We start from the raw sequence: 12,311 nt of genomic DNA, 5'->3' as shown, positions 1-12,311 counted from the left end.
ACCTCACTATCATTAGAAAAAATATTTCATATACAATGGGGATGTTTTTTGTGTCATGCATCCTTTGAGAGATGATTATTAGAATGCAATAAAGAGAGTTCTTATATATGTTCATGGCACAATTGTATATGGGATCCAATTCATATTAAGTGACTTATTCAATTAATTGCTTCAAATATATATTGTGTTGATAGTGTTAATACAAAAAAAAATGAAATATTTATTTTAATATATTTAATGTAAGTAATGAGAATGAAGTAATGATATTGTTGTTAATTGTTAATTATTACATTACATCATAGCATAATTAACAAGTTCAAATTTAAATTTTATATAACGTGAAAAAATTTTAATTAAAAAAAATTCAATTTGAAAAAGAAAATCATTATATTTATTGAAATTCATGGCTATAGTTTATAATTTTGTTTTATCATTTATAGTTTATAATTTTGTTTCATTATTTTTATCTTCTCATGAATACTTGTAGAGATCAATTATTGTTATCTTCTCATGAATACTTCGATGTATCAAATTGTATGAGCTTCCACTTACATCTTATTCTTTATGTTTTCATGGATAAATTAGTTAGCACTCTTTACTTTAGTTATTGTATTTGTTTTCATGGATAAATTAGTTAGCACTCTTTATTTTAGTTAGTGTATTTGTTGTGATATTAGCTTTAATAATAATAGCAAGAAGCAAACAATAAAATAAAATATCTTATGGAATACACCCACACAAACATGGTGGAAATACAATAGCAAAATTGTAGTGATTTTAGGTTTTGAGGTATAGTTCAAAATTGACGATTGCACAAGAAACAACATGCATGAATTACTTAGAATTGAAATGGAAAAAAATATTTTAAACTAAATTGTCACTAAAGAAATGAAATTGTTAAAATTTCAAATTCATTATCATGATTCGACAAAATTGAATATCTAATAATAAATACATTGCATGAGATAACATGATTACCTCATATAATTTTTCCACATCTCACTCCCTTTAAATTCAATAAACTAGTATATTGAAAATTTTAAAAAACCCAATATTTCATAATAATAATAGTAATAAATTATTATCAAATTAGTTAAAACAAGAAATATTATAAAAATATACATGGTTAAAATTTTATCTATATTATAAATATTTTTACATTTAATTTATGAAATATATATAATTAGTCTGACTAAGATTTAATCCCATTAAATTTTAGTTCAAACCTTATGAGAAGAAATTGAAAATTGAAATCACTAGCCTCTAAGCTCTATTGAGTTTTACACAATTCTATTCCATAGGATAGATCTTTAGTGATAGCATCTTCTATTCTGCCGATACCGCGTACCACCGGGCTACGCCAAATGGGCCCCGGGGTCCGCAAAAGCACAGCGTAGTCTTCAGTGGACACTATGCATCACTTATTAAAACACGTGCTGGATTGTAATTTTCTCACGAGTGATTATTTTTCTACTCGTTTCTTGTCCCGTCGCAGTCAAGGAAGCGTCAGCCTCACAACATATGGAAACCGTGTGTGAGGTATGGCACGCTTCAAGGCACTTCAGATCACAATATAACACCACTCGCTCATCAGTTCTAAGTACTCTCTGGCTATCAAGCGGCCTCAGTCTTGCACAATTAATTCGATCATGGCTTCTGATTGCCTGTTTTCGCATTCCTTTCCTGCAAGCAGAACAGTGTATTCAAATGTTTCACAATGTGATCGGCAGGTCGATTGCCAAGTTACTACTTCCAGAAAGCGTCCGTCTGAAGTAGATTTAGCCAACTTGCAGGACTATAATGATCTTCAAGAAAAAGTATGGCGAGATGTGGATCGTCTGATGAAATTTTCTAGTAAAGAAAGCCAAATACTTGCAGAACAATTGCGCAGGAAGCGAATGAAATCTTTGTGTACGCAACTGGAATCTCTGTTGCCCGCTTCTCCTGCCAAGGTAATTACACCATTACACAACTTCCAGGACTCATACTGTCCTTCAAGGTTTTATATTGTATGTGCAAAAATGTTTGATAGTAAATTTGCCTAAATTAATTTTTTGTTTCTTCATGTTGATCCAGCTTGACAGATGTGGATTATTTGAGGAAACAATCAATTACATTAGAAAGCTCGAGGAGAATATACATCAACTGAAGCGGAAAAAAGACAATCTGGTGGCAATTCAATCTGGAAAAATAGCAAACGAAAAAATGGAGATTGAAGTTGCTGTGGAATTTTATGGCAAGGAAGCAATTATTAACATCACTAGCCAAAGAGGGCCGAGACGCATGTGGAAGATTCTGGAGGAACTTGGAAATCATGGTGTAGATGTAGAGACGTCACAGCTTTTTACAGGAGAATTCTTCGTGCTTGTATCTTTCCATGGCAAGTTCAGAGACAACATTTCCCAAAATCCCTTTCAGATCCAGACTTCTCTAGAATGTAAACTTAAATTAACTTATTGAGTTGTTGTAATATGCTGTTGAAAATTACATTCAGACGGTTGGAGATTGGTTTGCTGTGATGGATGGTACAAATTACTTTCATTTCACATCTGGTTTCTATGATGACATTCTTCTAACTTAATTCTGAAAATCTTGATCATTTTCTTTTCTGCAAAATTTGTTGACAGCAACCATAATTTCTCTTTCTACAAACTTGTTGACAGTAACCATAATTTCTCATCATCTATGAAGTATCTGCTTTTCTGCAAACTTGATAACAGCAAGCATAATTTCTCATCATCTATGAAGTGCGTGCTTGTTTTTTCCATGGACAGGGACAATTCGTTTAAAATAGGGAATTTGGCCATAATAGTTTATATTATTGAAAAACTTAATAAAAAACTAATAATTAACTTAATTTAAAAATCAAGCAATAAACCCTTAACTATGTGGCCAGACCCTGGAATAACCCATATTTACATTGAGATAAGCTCAGGTACATGTTGGATACGTCTTACTATTGCTCAGGTATATGTTAGATGCCTCTGCTTATTGATAAGGTCGACTAAATTATATGTACAGTAAATTTTGTTATTTCACAAATTTTTGGTTTGGAATTTTGGAATTTTTTAATAGACTGTGTTTAGATTGCAACTTCTAAGATGCGATGGCGATTGGTTATCGCGACACGTCTTAAATTAAGTCAATTTATTCCATCTTATCGACTTTGATCCTTCATTTTTTCAATATTATTTTATATTTACGAGTGCATGTGCTTAAAACCATATTTTAATGTTTTATTATGGTTCACTTTTTAATGGATTTTTTTAAAATATAATAATTATTAAATATTGTAAAGCAAGGTCATGGATTTCTTCTTACCATAATTTCATTTCTGTTCTGCATTTTATCATTATCACTTCTAGAACTCTAATTCATTAAAGGGCAGGAATACGAAGGGAAGGAACGATGATTATTACCTTAATTGTTAACCCGCATCACTAAAAACATAAATTGAAAAAGGTTTTTATTGTTAATTGTTATTGTTTTAATATTTTATTCATTTTACATTAATTTCATATTTTTGTTAAATATTTTGTTATAGTTTGCAAACTTTATAGAACGGAAAACCTTGACACTCGGAAACAAATAGTGATATATATATCTTAGGAGACGAAGAAATGGAGACATAGAATGTCGCATGATAGGAATGTTAAACTTAGAACCAAAAATGATTATAACATTAACAAAGTTGAATTCAACGCAGTGTAACCCAGTGGGACCCCTAACTTAGGCTTAGATCGTAGGTGCCATGTAGGCCGAGTAAGGCTACATGGGATTTTTTTTTTTTGTTTTCAATAGAGGAAATGGACATGTGACGTGATAAAGTTGTGATGTTGTACATTGACGGTGTACCACGTGGTGGATAGAAACTTTTTTGGAGGGTCAAAGTGGTTAGTTTTTGGGTGACACCTCACATTAGTAGAGGATGCCACATGGGATGGTGATGTCACCATGATGTCAACGTGACATAAACAAGACACAATGGATGAATGGATGAGGGTGATGTGGAGGATTATATTGACGTGGTAACTAGGCAACAAGTGGCATTGGTTTTGTGATGTCACTTGGTTTGCGAGCGCCACACAATGTTAACATGGAGTTTACATGGCGAGGAGCCACCTCACCACAAAACTTAGGTCCCTAAAAATGTTTTCTAGTTTCTTGCATGGTGGCACACGATGTTGACAAAATCCATGATAAATGGGACCATGGGAGAGGAACATCCCCATTATTTGACATGAATATCCATGCCGCACCATAGATGATGGGAACATAACATTCCTAGAAGTATGGCCCGTTGGTGCAGTCACTCTATGGCACGATCATGTAACAAGCACCAAGATGGACCATGAGTGAGGTGGCAGTGTCACGTCGGTACCATTTGGCAGTATCATGTTGATGTGCCATGAGTTAATTGTCTAACTGCAAATGGGAATAACTTTCAATCTAGAGATCAAATTGTGGTAAAAGTTATATCGTAAAAAAACTCTTGATGAGCTCGATGTGTCGGTGTTATCCAAAGTGAGTTTCACACACTTTGGGTGAGAGAAAATTTTTGTAACCCCATTTCCATAAGGAGGACTTAGAGGTTGGGTTAATTGAAAGTAGCATCTCCCATTAAAGTTGAATCAATCTAAAGAACTTGGAAGTTTGGTTAATTGAAAGAAGCATCTCCCATTAAACCTGGATTAATCTAAGAGGGTGGGAGGTAGTGTTACATATTCACCTTTATGCACATCAACTCCACATCCTAGTTTCTTGTATGCACTATGGAATTGTTGACCATTCATGATTTCTAAGTGAAGAAAGTGTCTGTCTATGCTACTATTGATTGGAGGACATGTAAGAAGCAAATTATAGAGTAAGAGTTAAGTTGAAAGAAAAAGTCATAAATAATTTATATATATATATATATATAATTCTATTCTTCCCTCCTTTAGAATCACTTGAATAGAAATGCTAAAAACATATTAAACATAAAATATTTTTCAATAAATAGTCCTCAACCTATAATAAAAAGAATCAAAAATTCAATTGGGAAAAAACATTAATTCAAACTTCCCGATAAAAAAAACCATTAATAGTAAGCCATAAATCCTTTAACACAAATTTTAGTGTTGATACTAAATGATTAAATAAATAGATATGGTAAAAATATGATTCGGTGGACTTCCCTTTTGCCAACATTCATATCAATGTCATTAAAACCCACAATAAAGGACCTCACTTATAATTGTTTTCCTTTTATATTTGCATTGACAATCATGCAATCCTATAGCTCTAGAATAGCTCAGTTTGTGCTTAGAATCTTGTTTATTATTATCCTTATTAACGAGTTATTGTGTGGAGGCTACCCTCAGAACAAAGGCCTCATAACGATTCCAAGAACATAGATCTTTGCGCAAGACTTAATAGAGATTAGTCGATTTGTTTTGGTGAAGCAAATGGACTATAAGTTCCTTACGTGGATCATCCGGATCAAATATGTGTTTGAGAACAAGATTTTTCATTTTTTTTTTTTATTTTGTCAATTACCGTCTAAAAAAGAATTACAACTACAATTTTGAGCTAAAGTCTTTTTTATTAATAAAAATACCAAAATGGTTGTTGCAATCGTATATGGATACCATTATAAGGTTGTGATAATGTCATTTGTTTTGTTATTTTAATTTTTTATTAAATAAATATATAAATACCATTGCATATATGTGTTATGCATATTTTTCAATATGAAGACAAAGATTAGATTATATTTAAAGTAAATTAGATTATATGTAAAGTAATTATACTATATTATTTATAGTCTCTAATTTAATCCTCATTGTTTGATTATTTAAGTTAATAATAATTTTAGAAATTGTTTTGTCTTGATCTATTGTGGGATTTGTGTTTTAAGCAATTTTATTATTATTATTATTATTTAATTTTAAAGTTTTGTTAAGTCATATTAAATTTGTGTAAAACTCTCTTCTTTATGTACAATTATTTGATTATTAAAATTTAATATTTTCAAAAATCATATGAAAATAAAAATATTAGAATATTATAAATTTATCTTATAAATAAAAACAAATATGAAATATCTATCTCAAATAATTAGAAAAAATGATGAGTAGATGATGATGATGGTTAACGTCCGCTGAGATCAAACTTTGGTCTATCGAACCTAAAGAAACAAATTATTTAGTTTGATATATTCTTGTAATGGTTTTCATTCTTATTCTTGAATAAAGCCTTGAAAAGTATCAAACGTTTCCCTAACTTAAGTAGTAATAATAATAATAATAAAACCAATCAATTCATATTAAAGAAATCATTGCTATAATAATCCAAGGTATATATGTATATATATATATATATACATACAGACACACACACACACACACACACACACACAACCCTTAGTCTAACTAATAGAAGAAATGACATTTTTCAACCCATTTTTTTCTCGTTAATTTAATCAAAATCTTGTAAACATTTTGAAAAAATTTCATTTTAAGTTGGTCAATCTCCAAAATTGGAGTGCCTCATGGATTTTCCATGTTACTAAACCTATTTATACATTCAAAAATACATTTTAAATAACAAAAAATCACAATCTTGTTTGAAATTGTATAATGAGATTTCAGTGAAAAGGACATTTCCTCTATATATTAAAAGTGTGCATGTATATAAACCCCTTCCTACATGCAAATCATTATCATATCCAATTTTTCATTGTTTATCCTCACCCTAAAAATTTGAAAACTATTTTTTATCCATCATGGAGAATGATGCTTGGGAGGTTGTGCCTAGACCTGAGGGAAAATATCTTATTATCTCTAGGTGGTTGTATAAGGTGAAAAATGTAGATGATGGAAGTGTTGAGAAGTATAAGGCCATATTTGTGGCCAAAAGCTTCTCACAGGTAGAGGAAGTTGATTATGAGGAGAAATTTTCCCATATGGAAATATATTATTCTATCAAGACCATACTAGCATTGGCATCATATTTTGGGTGGAAGATCCACCAAATGGAATGTTAAGTCTGCCTTCATCAATGGAGTGGTTGAGGAAGAGATCTACATTGAGCATCATAAGGGATTTGAGACATTTGACGAGGAGACACATGTGTGTAGACTCAAGAGATCCCTCTCTGGTCTCAAGTAGGCACCTTGTGCCTGGTACACTCACATTGATTCCTATCTTAGTGGATTGGGTTTCACTAAGAGTGAAGTTGATGTCATTATCTACTACATTTTGGTAGATGGAAGTTTTCTCATCTTATTCTTACATGTAGATGATTTGATACTAACAAGAGATGAGAGGTTGATCAAGTATTGCAAGGAGGACCTTGCAAGAGAGTTTGAGATGAAGGATATGGATTTGATGCACTACTTCCTTGGTTTGGAGGTGTGGAAGGGAGATAAAGAGCTATTTTTTAGTAGGGAGAAGTACACCTTTGAAATCCTGTAGAGATTCCATAAGAAGGATTGCAAGCCCATGGATACTCCTCTACGTACTAAGTTGACGAAAGAGGATGCTTCTACAAGAGAGGAAATAGATGGCACTATCTACAGATAGTTGGTGGGGTCCTTGAAGTACTTGGTGAACAAAAGGCCTGACATTTGTTTTTCATTCAATCAACTTAGTCAGGTTATGGTGGAGCCTACCAATCTTCACTAGAAAGCAACAAAACATGTTCTTAGATACCTTAGGGGCACAGTAGACTTTGGTTTATGGTACATGAGGACTAATGATGTGAGGCTCCAAGGCTTCATAGGTGCACATTAGGAAAGGATTCCATCAGATAGGAAGAGCACATCGAGAGTTATCTTCAGTGTTGGGTAAGAAATATTTTCTTTGTATAACAAGAAATATAGATATGTAGCACTCAGCTAAGCAGAGATTGAGTATATGGTTGCCAATCAAGCGGCATGCGAGGTTATTTGGACGAGGAAAATCATGGTTGGTCTCTTCAGCAACAAGATGGATGTATCAAATTCTCTGAAAATCTAGTGTTTGATGATAGGTTTGTTGAGATTGCAACAAGATGATGGAGCTTAGTGAAAAGAGTCACCTTCACTAAGTGGGCCCGCAGGCAAATTATGGTGCAAGTTCTATTTTTGATCACAGTGTGAGTAATCACAGTGTGAGTGATCACAATGTGGGTGACCAAAGTGTGGGTGACCACAGTGTGGGTGATCAAAGTCTATTTTTAGACTCGCTGTCAAAAATAGAAAAGTCAAATATTATTGTCTCATAATAATATTTGGACTATAAACTTGATCTTATTCTCTTGGAGCACTTCAGTTTGAGCTACAGATGTGGCCCATGCAGCTGTCATAAGGAAGTACGCTTTTCTTATGAGTCAGTTGAGTTGTTGCATGCATGACTTCAGTTAGAACTCAATCAGTTGAGTTTGGTGGGGTTGATTGTGGAGTTGATGGAGTTGTGTTCAGTTTGACTTGGTTAAACTAGTTGCAGTTAGTCTAACTGCAAATAGACTAATGATGAGTTGTTAAACTAATTATTAACTCATAATACAACTATAGAATACATCAGTTAACTCAGTTGCATGTCAGTGCATGTTTAGTTCAGCAGGGACAGGTGTTTGAGAATCAGATTGCTATCAGTTGTGACTATAGTTGTGCATCAGATCTTGCACAATCAAGGGATTGAGTATGCCAATGAGTTTGCTCATGTATTTGCCCAGTTTGTAGCTTCTGCTCACATCTTACACATTGTGAGTGATTCTTTGGAGGTGAAATACGAGTTTGGTAGACCATTCTCATTCATTCTTGAGCAGGTATTGAGCAGTGGAGGTAGGCAAGCAGTGGAATAGATTTGGAGATCAGATCTTAGCTGTATTGTGTGTAACAGGTGGAGCTGGTACTGGATTGCTTGTGGTAAGCATTGTACTTTGTAATGTTACATGGTCTCAATCATTAATATACAGATAGTGTGGGGTTTTTAGCGATATGCTGCTATATTGATGATCAACATAGAGAAGCTTATGTATTGTGTATGTATTCCGCAATAGTACATGATCAGGATAATCTCTGTTGAATATGTGTTAAATTATTCAAAATTTCTACATGGTATCGGAGCTGTTGATCATCAGATCTGCTATTCAGGAAGTGTTTACATTCTATTTCTTCAGGCAGAGTCTGTAATCGGGCCAGGTAGCCTCTGGATTCATCCTTCCTTTGGAAGGTGAGATATCTGGTGAATGCCCATATAGTCAATCTCTGTACGAGAAATATTGTGTTCTCACAAATCTTAGATCCAAGGCGGTTGAGTTGGTTGCTGGTGGAATTCGAATTTGCAGCAGTGTTTTCTTGGTGATAACGTAGCAATATCTTTCAACGGATTGCGATTGGAGTATGCTCTTGAGGGCAGCTCAAACTATATTGCATGGAAGGACAGGATGGAGGCAGTATTGGATGATAACGGGCTGAAGGAGTTCATAGATACGGATATCCCAAAGCCTACTGATGCTGCTGAGGCGGAAGTTTGGCAAAAGAAGACCGCAAAATGTCGAAGGATTCTGTTGGAGGGCGTGAAGGATCAGATTGTGTCCAGCCTCCATGGAAAGGCTACTCCATATTTGATGTGGAAATCATTAACAGAATTATTCCCAAGCAAGAGTGATCAGAGGAAGCTGGCGCTCAAAGATAAACTCAGAAACATCAAATGCGAGAAGGGTGACAGTATTCCCAAGTATCTCACGAAGTTCACTCAGTGTCGAGATGAGCTGGGAAGTGTGGGGGTTACTGTCGATTATGAGGACTTGGTGAGCTTGGCTCTCCTTGGTCTTCCGAAGAGTTGGCATTCCTATCAGGACTCTGTCAATGGTCGGGAGAAATTGCCAGGATGGGAAAGACTATGGTCAGATCTTGTGCAGGAGGAGATCAGGCGGAGTACCAGGGACGGATCTTCGTCAAAGGGAGTTGATGAAGAGAATTGTGCTTTGGCTGCCAAAGCAAAGAAAGGGAAGAGCAAGAAAGCTTCTCAGTTTGGTGCGAAAGGCAAGAAGCAGGATATGTCCAAGGTGAAGTGTTTTCACTGTCACCAGCACGGACACTATGCCACTAATTGTCCGCAGAAGAAGAAGAACAAGTAGGCTGGTGGATCTTCAGCAGGAGAGGCTCTAGCCTCACAGTTTGAGCTTGATTTTTCATTGATCGCATGCTTGGTTTCAAGTGTGATGGGATCAGTGTGGTTCTTGGACAATGGTGCGTCTTTTCACATGACGGGAGATAGAGATTTGTTCTCTGATCTGGAGGACAAAGATCTTGGAGTGCACATCGAGATGGGTGATGATGGTAGACACAGTGCGACCGGTATCGGTACCATTTCCTTTGAGAGGGAGTCTGGTAAACCCTTCATATTGAAGGAAGTGATGCATGTTCCAGGATTGACGAAGAATCTCATCTCAGTGGCGATGTTAGAAGACAAGGGGTATGATGTTGTTTTCAGCGAGTGAAAGGCTTTCCTGCGTAGCAAGACAACTGGTGAGACCCGGCAGATAGGGGTTTGAGCGAGGAACCTTTATCAGTTGCATGTAGATGGATGCGCAGCAATGGCGGGTAAGGCAGAAGGATTGGTGAGCCGGGATGATGGCGAGTTGTGGCACAGGAGATTGGGCCACCTTCACCATGGAGCCTTGAAGATACTACAGCAGATCACTACAGGGCTTCCTAAAGGCACACTTGCGCAATCATATCAGTGCAAGGGGTGTACTTTGGGGAAGTTTGTGAAAGCAACCTTTCACGATAAGGATAGTCGCGCCACGACGATCCTTGAGAGAATTCACACAGACGTGTGTGGACCTTTCTCAGTTGCTTCGACAGCAAAACACAGGTATTATGTGATTTTTGTTGATGATTTCTCTCGTAAGTGCTGGATCTTCTTCATGCAGAAGAAGAGCGAGACATATTCAAAGTTCTGTGAATTCAAAGCACTGGTCGAGAAGGAGTAGGGGAAGAAGGTGAAGGCTCTTAGGAGCGATAATGGTGGTGAATACATCTCGGACAAGTTCAAGGATTTCTGCAAGGCAGAAGGGATTCGTAGAGAGCTCATAGCTCCCCATAACCCACAGCAGAACAGGGTAGCTGAGCAGAAGAACAGAAAGAATGTGGGTGATGCACGGGCAATGTTGCATGATCAAGGCCTACCCCTTCACTTGTGGGCGGAAGCATGCAATACAGAAGTTTATGTGCAGAACCGTTGTCCTCATAGGATACTTGGCATGAGTACACCTGAGGAGACTTATTCTGGTAAGAAGCCTGATCTTTCTCATTTGAGGATTTTTGGTGCTAACGTTTACATGCATGTGACAAAGGATGCCAGGAAGAAGTTGGAGCCGACTGCAGAGGTTGGGATATTTGTGGGGTACACTGATACGCCCCACAACTATCATGTGTATTTTCCAGACAGTGGTAAAACTGTTGTGCGACAGGATATAAAATTTCAGGAGGAGAAAGCCATGAAGTGTTCACTTGAGAGGGAGCTACACTTGCATGCAGATGAGGAGCTATTAGTTCCTAAGGATGAGCTTCAGGACGTGGATCAGCCACAGGATGAGGTTCATGGAGTGGAAGAGACCACTCATGCAGCGCCAACCATCAGAGGGCGAAAGCGCTTGACAGAAGCTGAGCGACTGGCTCAAGATGCGAAGAAAGTTGTAGGACCACCTACAGCCCAACGCAGGCAGAGACAGTCACCTGATCGGTACACTGGATACATGGCTCTGATGAGCAAGTGTGTTGTGACTGAGCCATCCTCTTTCGAGGAAGCTGTGGAGGATCCTGCATGGGTAGACGCCATGGTGGAAGAGTATGATTCTATTGTCAGAAACAGTGCATGGGAGATTGTTCCTAGACCGGAAGGGAAAACAGTGGTGGGTTCGAGATGGATCTACAAGGTCAAGCAGGCAGCTGACGGGAGTGTGGAGAAGTAAAAGGCAAGATTTGTTGCCCGAGGCTTTTCACAGATAGAGGGGATCGATTATGAAGAGACCTTTGCACCTGTCGCAAGGTATTCTTCCATATGGACGATTCTTGCTCTCTCAGCGTAGATGGGATGGCACATTCATCAGATGGATGTGAAGACTGCGTTCCTCAATGGAGTCATTGAGGAGGAGGTGTACATTGAGCAGCCCGAAGGCTTTGAGGTCTTCAGCAGCGAGTCGCATGTGTGCAGGCTCAAGAGAGCGCTATATGGGTTGAAGAAAGCACCACGTGCTTGGTACACATGGATAGACAACTATTTCACAGGACTTGGATTCTCCAAGAGCGAGGCGGATCCTAACCTGTACCAGATTGT

General features: G+C 36.7%; 1 protein-coding gene across 1 annotated transcript; it reads left to right on the top strand.

The window, feature by feature from the left end:
• The first annotated feature begins 1,649 nt into the window (after positions 1-1,649).
• LOC149187462 (uncharacterized) lies at positions 1,650-2,565 on the top strand. The gene is made up of 2 exons (XM_089412825.1): positions 1,650-1,952; positions 2,077-2,565. The coding sequence occupies exons 1-2, from the start codon at positions 1,650-1,652 to the stop codon at positions 2,458-2,460; spliced, it is 687 nt and encodes a 228-aa protein (XP_089268951.1). The 3' UTR covers positions 2,461-2,565.
• The last annotated feature ends 9,746 nt before the right edge of the window (positions 2,566-12,311 follow it).

The sequence above is a fragment of the Pinus tabuliformis genome, chromosome 3_1, assembly GCF_031772625.1.
Source record: "Pinus tabuliformis cultivar Carrire ecotype Pingquan chromosome 3_1, CPIR1, whole genome shotgun sequence".
Taxonomy (NCBI): Eukaryota; Viridiplantae; Streptophyta; class Pinopsida; order Pinales; family Pinaceae; genus Pinus; species Pinus tabuliformis.
This window is presented reverse-complemented; position numbering and strand designations above follow the sequence as displayed.

Excerpts from the sequence above, each read along its gene's own strand:
- LOC149187462 (XM_089412825.1), top strand. The coding sequence starts at position 1,650 with ATGGCTTCTGATTGCCTGTTTTCGCATTCCTTTCCTGCAAGCAGAACA. Across the intron at positions 1,953-2,076 it reads TGCCCGCTTCTCCTGCCAAG|CTTGACAGATGTGGATTATT; the intron begins GTAATTACACCA and ends ATGTTGATCCAG.